Source organism: Aquarana catesbeiana, linkage group LG05 (genome assembly GCF_042186555.1).
Source record: "Aquarana catesbeiana isolate 2022-GZ linkage group LG05, ASM4218655v1, whole genome shotgun sequence".
Classification (NCBI taxonomy): Eukaryota; Metazoa; Chordata; class Amphibia; order Anura; family Ranidae; genus Aquarana; species Aquarana catesbeiana.
Genome location: NC_133328.1, coordinates 504,248,205 through 504,268,407, shown reverse-complemented (window position 1 = coordinate 504,268,407; position 20,203 = coordinate 504,248,205). Strand labels below are relative to the sequence as shown.

General features: G+C 42.2%; 1 protein-coding gene across 6 annotated transcripts in view; it reads left to right on the top strand.

Annotated features, from left to right (window-relative positions):
• The window catches only part of ST18 (ST18 C2H2C-type zinc finger transcription factor), a 599,563-nt gene that overhangs the window by 558,148 nt on the left and 21,212 nt on the right, over positions 1–20,203 (top strand). For all 6 annotated transcript variants that reach the window (XR_012244522.1, XM_073631586.1, XM_073631585.1 and 3 more), the window contains 2 exons: positions 8,232–8,453; positions 10,240–10,328. Coding sequence is in view for 5 of the 6 variants with exons in the window: in XM_073631586.1 (XP_073487687.1) it covers positions 8,232–8,453; positions 10,240–10,328 (311 nt within the window). In the remaining variant the exon portion in view is untranslated. The remainder of the gene's footprint in view (positions 1–8,231; positions 8,454–10,239; positions 10,329–20,203) is intronic.

Sequence of the window (20,203 nt, the reverse complement as noted above, 5' to 3'; positions counted from 1 at the left end):
CTCACACAGGCCATGGGCCTATGTGGAATTGCACCCCAAAATACATTCAGCTACTTCTCCTGAGTACGGGGATACCACATGTGTGGGACTTTTTGGGAGCCTAGCCGCGTACGGGACCCGAAAACCAATCACCGCCTTCAGGATTTCTAAGGGTGTAAATTTTTGATTTCACTCTTCACTGCCTATCACAGTTTCGGAGGCCATGGAATGCCCAGGTGGCACAACCCCCCCCCCCCCCCAAATGACCCCATTTTGGAAAGTAGACACCCCAAGCTATTTGCTGAGAGGCATATTGAGTACATGGAATATTTTATATTTTGACACAAGTTGCGGGAAAGTGACACTTTTTTTTTTTTTGCACAAAGTTGTCACTAAATGATATATTGCTCACACAGGTCATGGGCCTATGTGGAATTGCACCCCAAAATACATTTAGCTGCTTCTCCTGAGTATGGGGATACCACATGTGTTGGACTTTTTGGGAGCCTAGCCGCGTACGGGGCCCCGAAAACCAATCACCGCCTTCAGCGTTTTTAAGGGCGTGAATTTTTGATTTTACTCTTCACTGCCTATCACCGTTTCGGAGGCCATGGAATGCCCAGGTGGCACAAAACCCCCCCAAATGACCCCATTTTGGAAAGTAGACACCCCAAGCTATTTGCTGAGAGGCATGGTGAGTATTTTGCAGCTCTCATTTGTTTTTGAAAATGAAGAAAGACAATAAAAAACTTTTTTTTTTTTTCTTTTTTCAAATTTCAAAACTTTGTGACAAAAAGTGAGGTCTGCAAAATACTCACTATACCTCTCAGCAAATAGCTTGGGGTGTCTACTTTCCAAAATGGGGTCATTTGGGGGGGTTTTGTGCCACCTGGGCATTCCATGGCCTCCGAAACTGTGATAGGCAGTGAAGAGTGAAATCAAAAATTCACGCCCTTAGAAAGCCTGAAGGCGGTGCTTGGTTTTCGGGGTCCCGTACGCGGCTAGGCTCCCAAAAAGTCTCACACATGTGGTATCCCCGTAATCAGGACAAGCAGCAGAATGTATTTTGGGGTGTAATTTCACATATTCCCATGGCATGTTTGAGCAATATATCATTTAGTGACAACTTTGTGCAAAAAAAAAAAAAAAATTTGTCTCTTTCCCGCAACTTGTGTCGCAATATAAAATATTCCATGGACTCAACATGCCTCTCAGCAAATAGCTTGGGGTGTCTACTTTCCAAAATGGGGTCATTTGGGGGGGTTTTGAACTGTCCTGGCATTTTATGCACAACATTTAGAAGCTTATGTCACACATTACCCACTCTTCTAACCACTTGAAGACAAAGCCCTTTCTGACACTTATTGTTTACATGAAAAAGTTTTTTTTTTTTGCAAGAAAATTACTTTGAACCCCCAAACATTATATATTTTTTTAAAGCAAATGCCCTACAGATTAAAATGGTGGGTGTTTCATTTTTTTTCACACAGTATTTGCGCAGCGATTTTTCAAACGCATTTTTTGGGGAAAAAACACACTTTTTTAAATTTTAATGCACTAAAACACACTATATTGCCCAAATGTTTGATGAAATAAAAAAGATGATCTTAGGCCGAGTACATGGATACCAAACATGACATGCTTTACAATTGCGCACAAACGTGCAGTGGCAACAAAATAAATACATTTTTAAAAGCCTTTAAAAGCCTTTACAGGTTACCACTTTAGATTTGCAGAGGAGGTCTACTGCTAAAATTACTGCCCTCGATCTGGCCTTCGCGGTGATACCTCACATGCATGGTGCAATTGCTGTTTACGTTTGACGACAGACCGCCGCTTGCGTTCGCCTTAGCGCAAGAGCAGGGGGCGACAAGGGTGCTTTTTTTTTTTTTTTTTTTCTTTATTATTTTTTTGCTTTTTTATCTTATTTTTAAACTGTTCCTTTCATTTTTTTTTTTTTTTTTAAATCATTTTTATTGTTATCTCGGGGAATGTAAATATCCCCTATGATAGCAATAGGTAGTGACAGGTACTCTTTTTTGAAAAAATTGGGGTCTATTAGACCCTAGATCTCTCCTCTGCCCTCAAAGCATCTGACGACACCAAGATCGGTGTGATAAAATGCTTCCCCAATTTCCCAATGGCGCTATTTACATCCGGCGAAATCTAAGTCATAAAATGCTCGTAGCTTCCGGTTTCTTAGGCCATAGAGATGTTTGGAGCCACTCTTGTCTCTGATCAGCTCTATGGTCAGCTGGCTGAATCACCGGCTGCATTCTCAGGTTCCCTGTTGAGACAGGAGAGCCAGAGAAAAACACGGAAGACGGTGGGGGGGGGGCATTCCCTCCCACGGCTTGTAAAGGCAGTCTAGAGGCTAATTAGCCGCTAGGATTGCTTTTACATGAAAGCCGACCGCTGGCTGAAAAGAATGATACCAAGATGATACCTAAACCTGCAGGCATCATTCTGGTATAACCACTCAAAGTTGTGAATGGCATACCTGAAGACAAAAAAATGGTTAACAATGGTTAACAATAAAGCACAGTAAACAGTAAAGTATAAATAATTACATACCTGAAAAACAAACATGATAAAACATAATAACAATAACAATAACAATAAAACATTGCAGAATAGAATACAGTAAAAAAAGAGCAGAACAATAGAGAGAGAGAATAGAGAGAGAGAACAATAAAACGACAACTATTTTTTTTTATTTTATATATATTTTTTTTTTTTTACACTTTTTTTGTAACTAACTTTTATAACTGTAACCGGTTCCAGGTTCGGGTCTCTCAAAATGCGATGGCATCTTGGGAGACCCTGTGAAAGTGTGCCTAGTCTGTGGAATGCTGTACCCTACGCTAATACTCAACTAGTGCATGGTAGCGTTCAAAACATTCACCAATGCAAAGACCAGGATTGTCAGGACAGGAGGGACAATAATAGCGGGTGTCACGCCTATATCCGCGCTTGCTGCAGACACGACATCTTTTTGGGGGGGTTCGTTGGGTAGGGGTACTCGGGAGGACATAAACATAAAAATGCCTCTCATGCAGCCGACTGCATTTGGTTGGGGATGTGAATGGGGGAAGTACGGGCGCTGCAGAAGCGGTGTGTTCCCAATTAGGATTGGCGAATGCAGCAGGAAGGGCACTATGGGCACCACAGGCCTGTGTTCGTCTTTTTGGTGGCAGCGGGACACTACTTGTGCTTGCCACCTCACCAGCTTGAACTTCACTTATGGGACTCGCCACGTCACCAAGTGTTACTGCAGCGCTGGTTTGACTACGACCGGGGTATACTAGGCCGCTGGTGCTTGCCAGTTCAATAAAAAGCTTCCAAAAAAACTGTTAGCGATCGCAGGGATCAGGCCTGACTCTGCAAACGCTGCAGTTATGCGTTTAGTGTTTTGTAAGTGACAGTGATCGATCGATACTTCACTTGGGTGGGCTGGGCTGGGCCGGGCAGAGGGGCAAAACGCAGGTGCTAGCAGGTATCTGGGCTGATCCTGCTAACACTGCGTTTTTGGGAACCCTAAACTGCTGGGGACGCTAGTATAGATCTGATCGGACCAGATATTGATCCGTTCAGATACTATACCACTAAGGGAGGTGTATGGTACGTGCGTGGGTGTCAGTGGTACTGGCGCTAACCTGACGCTGCCTGGGGCTGGTGCTTGCCAGCTCACCAAAATGCTACCAAAAAACTGTTAGCGATCGCAGGGATCAGGCCTGACTCTGCGAACGCTGCAGTTATGCGTTTAGTGTTTTGTAAGTGACAGTGATCAATCGATACTGCACTTGGGTGGGCCGGGGCGGAGGGACAAAACGCAGGTGCTAGCAGGTATCTGGGCTGATCCCGCTAACACTGCATTTTTGGGAACCCTAAACTGCTGGGGACGCTAGTATAGATCTGATCGGATCAGATATTGATCCGTACAGATACTATACCACTAAGGGAGGCGTATGCTGCGTGCGTGGGTGTTAGCGGTACTGGCGCTAATCTGACGCTACCTGGGGCGACGCATATCACCGCCGGGCGACCGGGGGGCTAAACCTTTATTCGGTAATAAACGGCGGGTGCCCTGACACTATAAAAAATAAACAAACTAACCAGCGTCACCCGTAACAGTTATACGGTGATCAGTGGTGAAAGGGTTAACTAGGGGGCAATCAAGGGGTTAAAACATTTATTAGGTAGTATATGGGGGTCCCTGTCGCTATAAAACGCTGACGGCGAACCTAAATATTTACCTCACTAACTAGCGTCACCAGCGACACTAATACAGCGATCAGAAAAATGATCGCTTAGTGACACTGGTGACAGGGGGTGATCAAGGGGTTAAAACTTTATTAGGGGGGGTTAGGGGGGTATCCTAGACCTAAAGGGGGGTAATACTCACTGTCCCAACACTGTAACTGTCACAAACTGACACCAATGCAGTAATCAGAAAAAACTGCTGGTGTCAGTTTGTGACAGGGAGGGGGGGGTGATTGGGGGGTGATCGGGGGCAATCGGGGGGGATCGGGGTGTTTTGTGTGCCTGGCATGTTCTACTGTGTTGTGTAGTGTTGGTGCACTCACATACCAGTCTTCTCTCCTCGGCGCTGCAACGGAATACCGAGCCGAGGAGAGATGACATCATTTCCTTTGCTGCTGTTTAGCATACAGCAGCAAAGGAAGTAATCTGATTGGCCGGCGGCGATCGCGAGGGGGGGCCACGAACGGATGGCCTCCCCCTCACCTCCGATCGCCGGGGGACAAAACGGGACTGCCTCGGGCACCGGGGGGGGGTCCGATCGGACCCCCCACCCGCGGGAGGCAAATCACGTACATGTACGTGATTTTGCCTGCCCGTGCCGCCTTGCCGACGTAAATCGGCGTGAGGCGGTCCTTAAGTGGTTAAATGGTAATCAAATAAAACACACACTGTACCTTTAGGAGAAGCTACAAGTAAAAAATAGCTGCAGCCTCAAATATATAACATGAGCACCATATATATCATCCAATAAAAGAGGAAATGCACACAAGTGACTATAATTCATATAATCAATACAAAAATCCTAAAAACAAAAAGCATTAAAGTGGTTGTAAACCTCAGACATGAGATTGATGGGGACAAGGGCCTCTTCCCTGCCAAATTGGCCAGTGGTTGTGGGTGTCTGGGGGTGGGAAGCTTATCAGAATCTGGAAGCCCCCTTTAACAAGGGGGCCCCCAGACCTCAGCCCCCTCCCATGGGAATGATTAGTACCCCCCACTCATTCACCAAAATAGTGCTGAAAAGTAAATAAAAAGGCAGACTCAGTTTTGGCAAGTTCTTTATTTTTTTTTTAAAAAGTGACCCCTGGTGTAGATTCATTGTCGATCAAGATCGCCTGCCTGCCCACCACCACCGCCATTAAGAATGGAATTTTTGTTTTATAAATAGACCCCCTAGTGTCAGTGTTTGCAAGGCTTTATACTTGCTTATGTCACAATATTTATTCCGTCACTTATATCATCATAATATCCAGTATTCCCATGTATTATGTATAATGGCTGTTTAGAACTGCTCTAATGTACAAATCAGTTTAAGTTTATATATTTCTCATGTACATGATAGAGGCCAGGCTGACAAGATATGTGTACGGGGGCAGGAAGGAGTTAAAAAAATGATTGGCACCAAAGCCAGTGTATGTATGTGCACATGATTACATTTGGCCATAACCCTGTGTATTGGGTTATAGGATGTATCCATACACAGATCTTTGGGTACGACCATACACTTGATCTTTCTGACAATAGCATACATATGATGTTATAGCTTTAGCTGTTATTGTAGTGTCAGGAATGGTAAAGCTTTGGTGCTCTATTAAGAGTACTTTAACACTTTGCATAAGCCTGAAATAGTGTTTCACATGATTTGTTGCTACTGTTAATCTAGGATGCATTTACTATTCCCGGTATTCCCTTTTTTCACATGACCACCTCCCCTTTTCTATATAGTTTACTCTCCTTTTAATTGCTGTTTGTGCTTGACAGATGAATTAAACATCTGTCATTAACTGTAGTTGCGTTTATAGCTTTAAAGCTCAATTCCAGAAGTTTACAATTGCAGATGCTCTCCTCAGGCTTTATTAAAATACTAATACATTGTAAATCAGAATGCCATACTTTTCTTGCAATTCTTGATTAAGGATGAGCCGAACACCTCCCAGTTCGGTTCACACCAGAACATGCGAACAGGCAAAAAATTTGGACGAACACACAAACACCGTTAAAGTCTATGGAACACGAACATGAAAAATCAAAAGTGCTCATTTTAAAGGCTTATATGCAAGTTATTGTCATAAAAGTGTTTGGGGATTCGGGCCCTGCCCCAGGGGACATGTATCAATGCAAAAAAAGTTTTTAAAACTGATGTTTTTTCGGGAGCAGTGATTTTAATAATGCTTAAAGTGAATCAATAAAAATGAAATATTCTTTTAAATATCATTCCTGTGGGGTGTCTATAGGATGCCTGTAAAGTGGCGCAGTTTTCCCATTTTAGAACAGTACCATAGCAAAATGACATTTCTAAAGGAAAAAAGTAATTTAAAGCTGATCGAGGCTCTAATGAATTGTCGGGTCTCGGCAATATAGATAAAACTCATTGAAAAAAATGTCATGGGTCCCCCCCCAGTCCATTACCAGGCCTTTTGGGTCTGGTATTAATATTAAGGGGAACCCCAAACCAAAAATTAAAAAAAAAAATGCATGAGGGTCCATTTTTTTTTTTTTGGTCCATACCAGGCCCTTCAGGTCTGGTATGGAAATTAAGGGAAACCCCCGGTGACTAGGACAGGGACAAGACGCAACCCCAATCTCGGTAAAAAGCCAAAGACATGGCTCTTTACCCATGCGATCAGATATGTTCATTCACAGTTTATCACATATAAACAAGAAAATGCCGGTTGTCGGCTCTTCTCGCCTCACACTGACAGAATGTGAGGAGAGCTGATCAGCAGCATCTCCTCACAGGGGAGACCTGTACAGATGATCAGGGCACTGATGATCAGTGCAGCCCCAACAGTGCCCAACAGTAATGGCAGTCTGTGCCCATCAGTGATGCCAATCTGTGCCCATCAGTGATACCAATCTGTGCCAATCAGTGATGTTAATCTGTACCCATCAGTGATGCCAATCTGTGCCAATCAGTGATGCTTATTTGTGCCCATCAGTGAGGCCAATCTGTGCCCATCAGTGATGCAAGTCAGTGCTGCCTTTCAGTGTCACCCATCAGTGCCCATCAGTGCTGCCTATTCATCCCGCCTATCATTGCCTATAGGTGCCACCTATCAGTGCCCATCAGTCTTGCCCATCAGTGCTGCATATCAGTGTCTATCAGTGCTACATATTATTGCTTCCTCATCAGTGTCATCTCATTAGTGCCTATCAGTGCTGCCTCATCAGTGCCCATCAGTGTAGCCTCATCAGTGCCCATCAGTGCAGCCTATCAGCGCCCATTAAAATTAGTTATTTACAAGATTTTCTAACAAAATGTTGTTTTTTTTTAATTTTCGGTAATTTTTTATTTTTTTAGCAAAAAAAAACAACTCAGCAGTGGTTAAATACCACCAAAAGAAAGCTCTATTTGTGTGAAAAAAATTATTAAAAAATCATTTGGGAACAGCATTTCCATTCAAAGTGTGACAGCGCTTGACTATGCAGCATTGACTGCGCAATTGTCATTCAAAGTGTGACAGCGCTGAAAGCTGAAAATTGGCCTGGGCAAGAAGGGGGTAAAAGTGCCCAGTATTGAAGCGGTAATATACCTATTAATGCATGCAACACCACATTTGTTCAAGGTGAGAAAGCACCATTATACAAATTAAAAAACGTTACTGCCCAGAGTTCAGCTTTAAATAATATCTGTTCCTTCTGGATGTTTTTAATGTCTATTTGTAGAACACTGACACGGAACCCAAGGTGGTTTTGTCTACATTTCTTGCACAAACTGTATTTGCATGTTCTGCATATGTTAAAAAAGTGTGCAAGTCACAAACTAATCTTTGAATACACATGTTGTGGGCATTTACAAACTAGCTTTGCTAAGATTAGATAAGGGCAGAGCATTTTGTACAGAGGAATAAAAAAAATATCACTGGAACTTTTCCACTGAAGATATATTGTTCATAAAATTAACTAATAAATTACTGAGAATTGTTCTGAACATGTAAAATGATATGTTTGATAGAAAGGTCTAGAATGATAGTATCATGTTTGAACAGGTGTCCGGTTTCAGGCTGTGAGGGCCAGGGACATATATCTGGCAAATACACATCCCATCGAAGTGCTTCTGGTTGCCCCTTGGCTGCAAAACGGCAGAAGGACAGCTCTTTGAATGGTGCATCACTGACCTGCAAACAGAATAAGCAGGAGTTGCCACATTGTCCACTTCCAGGCTGCAATGGACTGGGCCATGTCAATAATGTTTTTGTCACTCACCGAAGGTAATTCAATTTTTTACCTGTTTGCAATTTTTATGCTATACTTTCTACCATAAAAATATATGGTATCTCCTACTGCAAGTCTTCTATGCTGCTAAAAGTGCTGCTATGAATTCTATTTAGCAATGAATATCATCATATAAGGTTCCACAGCTGGTGTATCTATGACTGAGGGGGCAAGTACAGGTGTGTGTGTGTGAGATGGAAGGCAAACTAAGATTTTTATTATAGTAAGGGTCCTTTCACACTAGGGCGGTTTGCAGGCGCTATTGCGCTAATAATAGCGCCTGCCAACCGACCCGAAAGTGCAGCTGCTTTAATTCCAGTGTTAAAGCCCGAGGTCCTTTCACACCCCAGTGTGAAAGGACCCTAAGAGCTGGATTTACTACAGCAGTACCAAAAGTCATTTTCCCCTATGAACGTTAGTTTAATAAAATGTATAGTGCCCAAAGACATTTTAAAGTCCCTGGCATGAAAATAATTTAGTATTACAGTTAAAATTTGTATGTTAATATTTGCATCCATATTACACCATTCATAGTGTAAACACAAAAAGTGGAGCTTGTTCTTTGGTACAATCCAAAGTCAATCAGGAGGCAGGTCGTGAGACTTTAATATATCTAATTCAAAAACTTGCGCTGGAGAGTTAACTCAAATAGTGAAATATGAATAAACAAAAATTAATGAAAATTAATAGGAAGACTGCAGCTGCTGCACAAAGGTGCTACAACCTTAAAACAATTAAAAATATATAAAACAGTGCTAGCAGTCTACATCAAGCAATATACATCCTAATACACAGAGCTTAATATATCAATGTAAAGAGAAAACAAAAAGATAAAATCTAAAAGTGCTCAGGTGCTTCAGTGAAAAGTGCAACGGTGCTCCAAAACTTGTGAATCAGTGAAGCGGTTCCCCCTTTGGTGTCCCCACTTACCAAAATTATTGGATCCTTTGCTTCGAAGTCTGGGATCAAAAAGGCATTGATCAAATGATCTGGGGATATGCTGGATGGTTCCTAAGTAAAATCTTGCAGGGAGACGTTTTAAGACAAGAAGAATATACCGCACTCCATAGATGGGGAAACAGAGAGAGAACTCACAGTGAAATAACGTTTGGCATTAATTATCAAGCGCATACAATGTGCAACTGGATTTTTGGCAAAAACAGACATCAGTAAAAAATCATCCGAGTTCGCCGCTGAATGGCGTGCGTTCCAGGGAGGCGGAAATTTGCAGCAGTGGTAAACACGAACCGGAAGTACGTTGACACGTTTCGCCCCTCCTCCAGGGCATCATTAAGGACATCATGATTTTTGTTTTTTAAGTTTGTAACAAAATGTCCCATACTCCACTTGAGTGCTTTAGTCATATACCACTTCCTCCCAGTCTGAATATAGATATCAGATATTCCAACCACTCACAAGCACAAAACAAGACGATACTTGTTTAGTTGCTGAACATGGACTCTGTTTATTAGAACCAAAATACAAGTCTTCTACTTTAAGTGACTGTCTCTATTCTATAGAGTAATGATGCTAATCAGAAACAATTAGTCAGGCAGGATTTGTAACCTGCCCTGAATACAATTTTTCTTCTCTGTGATAAGTAAAAGGGGCAAACCTTACCAAAGCAAACTGATTTTCCATGGGCACTATCAAAGTTGGTGCACCCAATGTAACCCATATAGTTTTGTCACTTTTGTTAATTTATAGATCACTGCACTTTTTATAATTAATAAGGAGATTTTTTAAGCTAACACTAAATATTTTCTCTTACATGATTTACAGTTTATCTGGTTGCCCTTTAAATGCACAAGCCATAAAAAAGGGAAAAACATCAGAGGAACTAATGAGTGTAAAGCTGAAGACGGGCGGAGGTAAGGTGCTGTTTATCAATGTTTATGAAAGGCTGCCGCAAGTAATCTAAATACATCCTCTTCTTTGATACTCATAAATGTTTCATTCAAACATGAAAGCAAAATAAATGCATTTCTCCAAGTGAATATGATTTCTGACATTTACGTGGCTTTTTGTAATATATCATGAGTCCACTCCAATGCTTTGCCTAAGGCTGTAAAAGGATATCAAAGGTAACTGTTATAACCCGTAAAAGAAATATCAAATCCTGTATTTCACATGTTCGCTTTCCAAAGTTACTCCCACTCATTGACAGAGAATGTTCATTTTTTTAAGTCTCAGAGTCCAGGGACATAATGATCAACACACTTTGCAGAACTAATTCAATGAGATTGCTTGGTTAAAAAGATGTTCTTATAACATTCAGCAATTAGACTTTGTTTGATGTACTCAAAATAAGATCATTACATAGCTACCTAAAATCTAAACAGAAGAAAATAATTGTGTGTTTGGGAGGGGGGCAGCAAACAACATTGACTTTAAGATTTTAAAATATTCAATATACTGTATGTTTTAATTCAAGAGTGAGCAGTTAAAGGAGGACTCCTCAAAATGTTAATAACTACAGTGCCTTGACAAAGTATTCATTCTCCTTGAAATTTTTCACATTTTGTCATGTTACAACTAAAAACGTAAATGTATTTTATTGGGATTTTATGTGACAGACCAACACAAAGTGTCACATAATTGTGAAGTGGAAGGAAAATGATAAATGGTGTTCAAAGTTTTTTATAAATAAATATCTGAAAAGTGTGACATGCATTTGTATTCAGCCCCCCTGAGTCAATACTTTGTAGAACCACCTTTCAATGTAATTATAGTTGCAAGCCTTTTTGGGGAAGTCTTTACCAGTTTTGCACATCTAGAGAGTGAAATTTTTGTCCATTCTTCTTTGCAAAATAGCTCAAGCTCTGTCAGATTGGCTGGAGAGTGTCTGTGAACAGCAATTTTAAAATCTTGTCACAGATTCTCAATTGGATTTAGGGCTGGACTTTGACTGGGCCATTCTAACACTTGAATATGCTTTGATCCAAACCACTTCATTGTAGCTCTGGCTGCATGTTTAGGGTCGTTGCCCTGCTGAAAGGTGAACTTATGCCCCAGTCTCAAGTCTTTTGCAATCTCGAACATGTTTTTTTCTAAGATTGCCCTGTGTTTGGCTCCATCCATTTTCCCATCAACTCTGACCAGCTTCCCTGTCCCTGCTAAAGAAAAGCATCCCCACAACATGATGCTGCCACCACCATGTTTCATGGTGGGGATGGTGTGTTCAGGGTGATGTGCAGTGTTTGTTTTCTGCCACACGTAGCGTTTTGCTTTTAGGCCAAAAATTTCAATTTTGGTCTCATCTGACCAGAGCACCAGCTTTCATTCAGCAATTCCTTTCTTCTTGCCACTTTTCCATAAAGGCCAGAATTGTGGAGTGCATGACTAATAGTTGTCCTGTGGACAGAATCTCCCACCTGAGCTCTGGATCTCTGCAGCTCCTCCAGAGTTACCATGGGCTTCTTGGCTGCTTCTCTGATTAATGCTCTCTTTGCCCAGCCAGTCAGTTTTGGTGGATGGCCACGTCTTGGTAGGTTTGCACTTGTGCCATACTCTTTTCATTTTTGGATGATGGATTGAACAGTGCTCCATGAGATTTTCAAAGCTTGGGATATTTTTTTATAACCTAGCCCTGCTTTAAACTTTTCCACAACTTTATCTCTGACCTGGCTGGTGTGTTCCTTGGCCTTCATGATGCCGTTTTTTTACTAAGGTTCTTTAACAAACTGCTGAGGGCTTCACAGAACAGCTTTATTTATACTGAGATTAAATTATACACAGGTGAACTCTATTTACTAATTAGGTGACTTCTGAAGGCAATTGGTTCCACTAGAATTTAGTTAGGGTTATCAGAGTAAAGGGGGCTGAATACAAATGCACGCCATACTTTTCATATATTTATTTGTAAAAAAATGTAAAAACCATTTATCATTTTCCTTACACTTCACTATTATGTGCCACTTTGTGTTGGTCTATCACATAAAATCCCACTATAATATATTTACTTTTCTGGTTGTAACATGACAAAATTTGAAAAATTTCAAGGGGTATGAATACTTTTTCAAGTCACTGTATATAAACAAAATTACATAGGGAATCCTTCCTGGGAGAAATACCTGAGCTGACATTTCTGACCCCCTTCTAAAGATGACAATTCAGTACTTAGGCCCCTTTAAAGAAAAGCAGCAGATATGAACTTACTGTGTCCATGCTGCTACTTAAAAATACCATCACATTTATAAAGCACTGTGGTGTGTTTTACAAATGTGCTCCTTGCTGTAGGATTCCAAGGGAGTGCTAATCATTTTCAAAGAACGAATGAAAAAAAAATTGAAAAAAGTCAGAGGAGGAAAGCTTGCTCATGTGACTTGCCAAATTGAATTATGAAGTTTTCTCTGCATTATAATGCAGACAAAACTCACATAAAGTCAACAATGCAGCATCCCACTGAAAGCAAAAAGTGGCATTGACTATAAATAAAACCCATGAGTCCTGACTGCAGTAGTTGCATGCTTGTTCCGATTCTTGCGTCACAAAATAGTGAAACTGGAACATCAGCAGGACAGCAAAATAATGAAAATTTTGAGGGGTTGAGAAAGGCGGGACAATTATTTCCTTCATGGTGGCTTTCCTTTAAAATTATCCTTGTCCTGATATCCCCTTTAGTCTAGGTTCACGCCTATGTGGCTACGTTTGATGCGTTTTTCAGGCACGTTTTTCAGTGCATTTTGCGTTTTTAAACTAGCGTTTTTTTAATTCGTTTTAACATGCAGTTTTCATGCATTTTGCATTTTACTCTTTAAACACACTGTAAAACACTCTGTATAAAGCTGGTTGCTAAGTAGAGGGCCGGGAAGCTGGCCGCCATGTGCTTAGCAACCGATCAGTCATCAACTGATGAGTCATCAGCTGTCAGCTGTAAGGGGCAATTTAGGAAACAGCGACCACAGGTCAATTAGCATCCGACCCATGTTGAGGGCATGCAGTCTGGTATGGTTCAAGAGGAGGGCACTCGCCCGTCCCCTTCCTTTCCTGCCCGGCATCATGCTCGGATAAGGGTCTGGTATGGATTTTGGGGGAGACCTCACACCGTTTATTTTTACATTTTGGCATGGGGGGGGTCCCCTCTGAATCATACTAGACGCAAGGGGCCTGGTATGGACCAGGGGGGAACTCTACGCCGTTTTTTTTACAAATTTTTTCGCCGGCAATTTTTTTTTTACGTTCAGCTTTCAGAGGGAACCCCGCTGACAGCTGATGACTCATCGGTTGGTAAGGACGCGGCGGCCTAGTTTCCCGGCCCCCTGCTTAGCAACCAGCTTCATACAATGGTAAAATGAGAACCGCAAAACGCATCAAAAATCGCATCACAAATGCTCCACTAGCGTTTCTGGTGCATCTGCATGGAAGTCTATTAGCCGCAAACACACTAAAAATGCATAGGTGTGAACGTAGGATTAAAGAGATCTGTAACTGTAAAATGAATCCATTTCTTTTAGCGACGAGGTAAGTATATCATTTTTTTTAGCTTTGACTGTGGTTAAATCAGTATGGATCCTTCACAGATGCTAAGCTCATCAACAGAGATATGTAGAGATTTACGGATTTTATATTTTCTTTATCTAGTTCATCTCATGAATAACTTTTAATGTATTTTTGATGCTTAAGGTAATCTAAGCTGACAATCTGTGAGTGTCTTGTACACTCTGATACAAAATTGACCCTGCTGCATCCATTATAATCAGCCATCTTCTGTATTTTTGCACAGGTCTATTCAGGGCTCCTGGGTTTATGAAGCTTAGTGTAGTTTCAGAAATCTAATAAAGACACAGAAAAAAAAAATTCTAAAGCTGCTGTACAATTTGTGACCTTGCTTCACTTATGATAAAATATTAAGTACAACACAAAGAAGAACTGTAAATACTTCAAGAACTGGTCCACATGTTGGTGATATAACTCAGTTATAAGTAGGGTGTGTGGCTCAAGTTAACTACTGGCTTCCTTTATCACCTGGGGACTTTGGTGACAAGTTCTCCTTACTATAGTTGCTAGCTCTTTTCCCATCCATCGTTGAATTTTTCCACCCACTCTTTTCACGCATTTCACCAATATTTTTCCATGATATAAAACATAATTTAAAAAAAAGTAAAACAAAGGAAGTGAAAGCCCTTCGCAAATCCTATAAAAGGTGTACAGGCCTGAGAGCTCAATCACAGAGGCATAGAGAAACCACTAAAATTTTAAAAATTGACTGCCCCTTTAATTCACTAATGCAAAGCTGGAAAAAAAATGTATTGTCCCCCCCTCCCCAGTGGCATGGACTATGAAGGAATATACTGTAGTTAGTTTGACTTGATTTCTTTTGGGCAGGACAGTTTAGCAGCAGTGCTTTCTACATTTTCATTCATGGACCAGGACAGGTATTACAGAAATAAGATAAACAAAATACATCAACAAAAATAATAAGTATAAAAAAGTACAAAAAACTCACAAAACAAAAATTATTCAAACTACAGGAATTTAAATGAAAATATAAATAATAATATGCACTCATTATGTTGACATTGGTAAGGCATATGGATTTTTTGATTCAAGAGCATCTAAAATGTATTGTTCACAATGTATCTATAGGTATATAACTTATTTTCTATGTATCCCATTACACTGGCTTGGTTGAGTTTAGTTTTCACACCTTAAATAGAACATATATTCTTAGATATATAGATTTACAGGTGTCAGTAAACATTATTTCTAGAGAAACATGAGAAGGTGAAAATTGCAACCAAAGTTGATATGATCTCCCTCTGGCCCACCCCTCCTACCCTCTGCTTCGCCTGGTCAGTCTGGCTGCCTATCATATTTAGTAACTAATAGATAAGCCGAAAGGGGAGGAAGTTTCCACAATTTGCGCTGAAAACAAATCATCCAAGGCTGGTGGCCCCCTTGGTAAATTACCATATTTGGCAGCTTTTATCTAAATACATTTGGGGGAAAAAAAATAATTTGAAGGGTGTATGATGTACAATCATCAATTGGTTAAAATATCCCTTTTAGTTGAATTCCATTAAACATGTATAAAGCAGTAGACATAGGCCGACCGACCCCTTGTTCGGTTTGCACCAGAAATTTCGAACATCGCAAAAGTGGGGAACTTGAATAATAAACCCCATTGAAGTCTATAGGACCCGAACTGGAAAAATCAAAAGTGCCCATTTTGAAGGCTTATATGCAAGTGATTGGGCATACATTGGTTATGGGGGTCTGGGTACTGCCCTGGGGACATATATTAATGAAAAAAAGGTTTGTAAAAAAATGTAGTTTTTAAATGAGCAGTGATATTTTGATGCTTAAAGTAAAAACATAAAAATTAAAAATTCCTTTCAATATAGTGCCTGGGTGGTCTCCTTAGTCTGTCTGTATGATAAGGCCACAACATAGTGCACTGGGAACAAGATTAGAGATTTTTTGGATAAATTCTGTTGTCTCTTCCACAGACTTTGGATAGAAGTAACAGGTGTGGAAAAATGTATCTTTGGGTGTTAATTGTGCCCATGAAACCTACACCAAAAAAATGTATTCAGATGAAATCAACACCCACAACGCTATGCAGCCCAGAGGTCCTGCAGAGATTCCACATCCCAAAAACACTTAATCAGCGACATGGACACCAGGGGCTTCATAGCTGCTGGTAATCCAAGACTGATTCATTTTGATTAATGTCAGATTGTCCATGGAGTTTGTGGACAGATGCGTTCTATTATCAGTAACAAAACATCCAGCAGCACTGAATGTCAATTTGGAAAGCATGCTGAATGCAGGGCAGCCCAACAGCTCAATTGCATACTGGGCAAGTTCTGGCCAGTGGTCTATTCTGATGACCCAGTAAGCTTGTGGATCATCGACTGGAAAGCTCTCCATCTCTGTTTTCGCCCCCAGATAATCGTCCACTATGTGATGCAGAGGCTGCCGATAGGATGTGGAAGCTGACAGCCCTGGGCGGTGAGGACTAAAAAAATTGTGCAATGCATCACTTTAGGACGGCCGTCTTCTCCACCACTCCTCTCTTGACCAACAGAAGCCCCAAAACTACATTTTCCACAACACTGTAACCCACCAGAGTCGAGAAAAGCATTCAATAAACTCCTCTTTAAGGTGTCCTCAAGAGATTTCATCTTCTGCGCTCTCTGTGGGGACGGGATGAGTTCTGAGACTTCCCCCTTGTAATGGTGGTCAAGGAGGGTTGCCAACCAACAGTGATCCTTCTCCTTTACAACACATATTCTTGGGTCCTTTGAAGCTTTGAAGCATGAGGGAGCCCATGCACTGCAAATTTGCGGAGGCATGAGCAGCAGACTCCTCGGGGTTAGTGAGGATTATAGTATTTACAACTGCCTCTTCCCAGCCACGTACTACTCACAAGGGTTCTGGGGATAGAAAACCATCTCTTACTGTTTGACATATGTCTTCCTCTGCTTCAATGTCTCCAAAACTGCCAGAATCCCCCTCCTCCTCCCTCTCTTCTTGTGTGTTCTGTGGTGTAGGAACAATGATGTCTGCATAAAGTGGGCCTTGAGAGGAAAGGAAGTCCTCCTCTTCCTCCCACTGCTCTGCCTTGAGTGCCCTGTCCATAATGCCACACAGAGACTGCTCCAGCAGGAACACAACAGGGATTGTGTCATTGATGCATGCATTGTCAGGGCTCACCATCCTTGTGGCCTCCTCAAATGGTGACAGTACAGTGCATGCATCCTTTATGAGCAGCCATTGGCGTAGGGAAAAAATCTTAGACGGCCTGAGCCTGTCGTCGTGCCATACTCACACAGGTACTCCTTGACAGCCCTCTGCTGCATGTGCAGCTGTTGCAGCATTGCCAAAGTCGAGTTCCACCTGGTCACAAATCAGGCGGCTTACGGGCAGGTGGAATTCCCACCAACTAAGCACTGGCTGTGTAGACCGCCTAAAATGGCTACAGACTCTTCTGGCCTGCTTTAGCAGATCTTCCAACCCTGGGTACCTATTTAGGAAATGCTGCACCACCAAATTGAGGACATGGGCCAGGCATGACACATGCGTCAACTTTCCCTGTCTAAGGGCAGACAGGAGGTTTGTGCCATTATCGCACACAGCCATTCCTGGCTCCAGCTGGCATGGCATGAACCACCTCTGGGCCTGCCTCTGCAGAGCTGCAAGAATCTCTGTTCTGAGGTGGTTCCTGTCCCCTAGACACACCAGCTAAAGCACTGCATGGCACCTTTTAGTCTGACTCAATGAATAGCCCCTTGAACGCTTAGGGGGTGCTTGTGGTTCACAGGACAATTCAGCAGAGGAGGGCATGGAGGAGGGAGAGGAGGAAGAGGAGGGGGTAGAGCTGACAAATCTCGCATCACCACCACTAGCTGTATGGAGATGTGGGGTCACAACAAGCTGCAGCACTGAGCCCTGTCCAGCATGCTTCCGAGTTGCAAGCAGAGTTACCCAGTGTGCTGTGAATGAAAAATATATTGTCCCTGACCATGCTTGCTGGACCACATGTCAGCAGTAACGTGGACTTCGCGGCTGACTGCCTTGCCCAATGATGCCACAACATTGCCTTCCATGTGATAGGAAAGAGCTGGAATGGCCTTACGTGAAAAGAAATAGCGACTGGGAAGCTGCCTTTGTGGTACAACACATTCTGCTAATTCACAGAAGGGGGCAGAATCTGCCAGAAATGCAGACGTTGTAGAGCCAGCAGCTTTGACAAACTTGCATTTAGACATTGGGCATGTGGGTGGCAGTGACTGTATTATTTTTTTTCACTGCAGAAGATGGGGCAGAGAAATTTGCCAGCTATAGTCTACAGCTGGTGGTGTGCTACTGGCAGATATGCTGCAAGGGCCTGGGACACCCTGTGTTATACCATCATCCCTGTTAGTGGAGGCTGCTGAGAGGTCATGAGGTATAGCGGGGCAGACTGAGGTGAGTAAGGAGGAGGAACAGAATTGTGCTCCTTTTGTGTGGCTTTCAGGTGCTCTTGCCAATGGGCTGAGTGGTAGGAGGTTAAATGCCTTGTCAAGCATGTAGTACCCAAATGGCTGGTGTTTTTGCCATGCTTGATGTGCTTGAGACAAAGTTTGCAAATTGCAACAGTGCGACCGGCTGCACATGTGCTAAAAAAGGCCCTGACAGCTGAGCTGTAGGAACTGAGTTGGGAGATAACAGCTCCATAATGTTATGGAATAGGGTGGCTGCTCTCTACTTTTCCATGATGGCTGCCTCATTGGGGTTGTTCCTCACTCTCACCCTGACTTTCCTCCTTTGCTCTATCCGGCACCCAAGTCACATCAGTGACCTTATCATCATCATCTCCTCCATCACTCACTACCACTGGAGAGAACTTGGCAATATGCACTGAAATATACTGCATTAAACGTACACTAACGCACAGAAACATACTGCGTTAAAAGGCACATAACACACTGAAATATACGGCGTTAAACTTGTGCACTAACACACTGAAATATACTGCGTTAAACTTGCAGTAACGCACTGAAATATACGGTGTTAAACGTGCACTAACGCACAGAAATATACTGTGTTAAATGGCACGTAACAAACTGAAATATACTGTGTTAAACGTGCACTAACGCACAGAAATGTACTGCGTTAAATGGCACGTAGAGCACTTAAATATATGGCGTTAAACTTGCAGTAACGCACTGAAATATACTGTGCTAAAGAGTCACTACACTCATGCTGACTGAACTATCACTAGATTCACACTAATGTAAAGACGAATGGTGGTCACTATACTCACACTGACTGAACTATCACTAAATTTACACTAATGTAAAGATGAATGGTGGTCACTACACTCACACTGACTGAACTATCACTAGAGTCACACTAAACTGATATTCTACACTGACAATAGAATCAGAATAGCACACTATAGCACACTAATGCCCCGTACACACGGTCGGATTTTCCGATGGAAAATGTCCGATCGCAGCGTGTTGTCGGAAATTCCGACCGTGTGTGGGCTCCATCGGACATTTTCCATCGGATTTTCCGACACACAAAGTTGGAGAGCAGGAGATAAAATTTTCCGACAACAAAATCCGTTGTCGGAAATTTCTATCGTGTGTACACAAATCCGACGGACAAAGTGCCACGCATGCTCAGAATAAATAAAGAGATGAAAGCTATTGGCCACTGCCCCGTTTATAGTCCCGACGTACGTGTTTTACGTCACCGCGTATAGAACGATCGGATTTTCCGACAACTTTGTGTGACCGTGTGTATGCAAGACAAGTTTGAGCCAACATCCGTCGGAAAAAATCCTAAGATTTTGTTGTCGGAATGTCCGAACAAAGTCCGACCAAGTGTACGGGGCATAACTGTCTAGTAGCACTGAACAGAGCCCTGTTCTATCTCTCTTCATGCCGATATCACACTAAAAATGGCCGCTATTGAAAGAATACTTTTATGGTGTAGGGCAATGAGCCATGATTGGATAGAGTCATCATGACAGCGTCCAATATGACAGTGCTCTGTGCGCTGATTAGGCAAAGCTTTCATTGCTTCAGCCAATCAGGGATTCCAATGCACTGTGTGGCAGCACTGTGCATTGTGGTCATTTGGCGGGCATAACAAAAAGTCGAACGTCGCGATAATTTGGGTGTTCATCAAACGGGCGAACAGCCTATGTTCGGCCTGAACTCATGCTCGGCCGAACCGTTCGCTCATCCCTAGGAGACAGGAAGCATTTCCAAAAACTTCTAAGTCTTTCCTGGAAACCCCAGTCTAT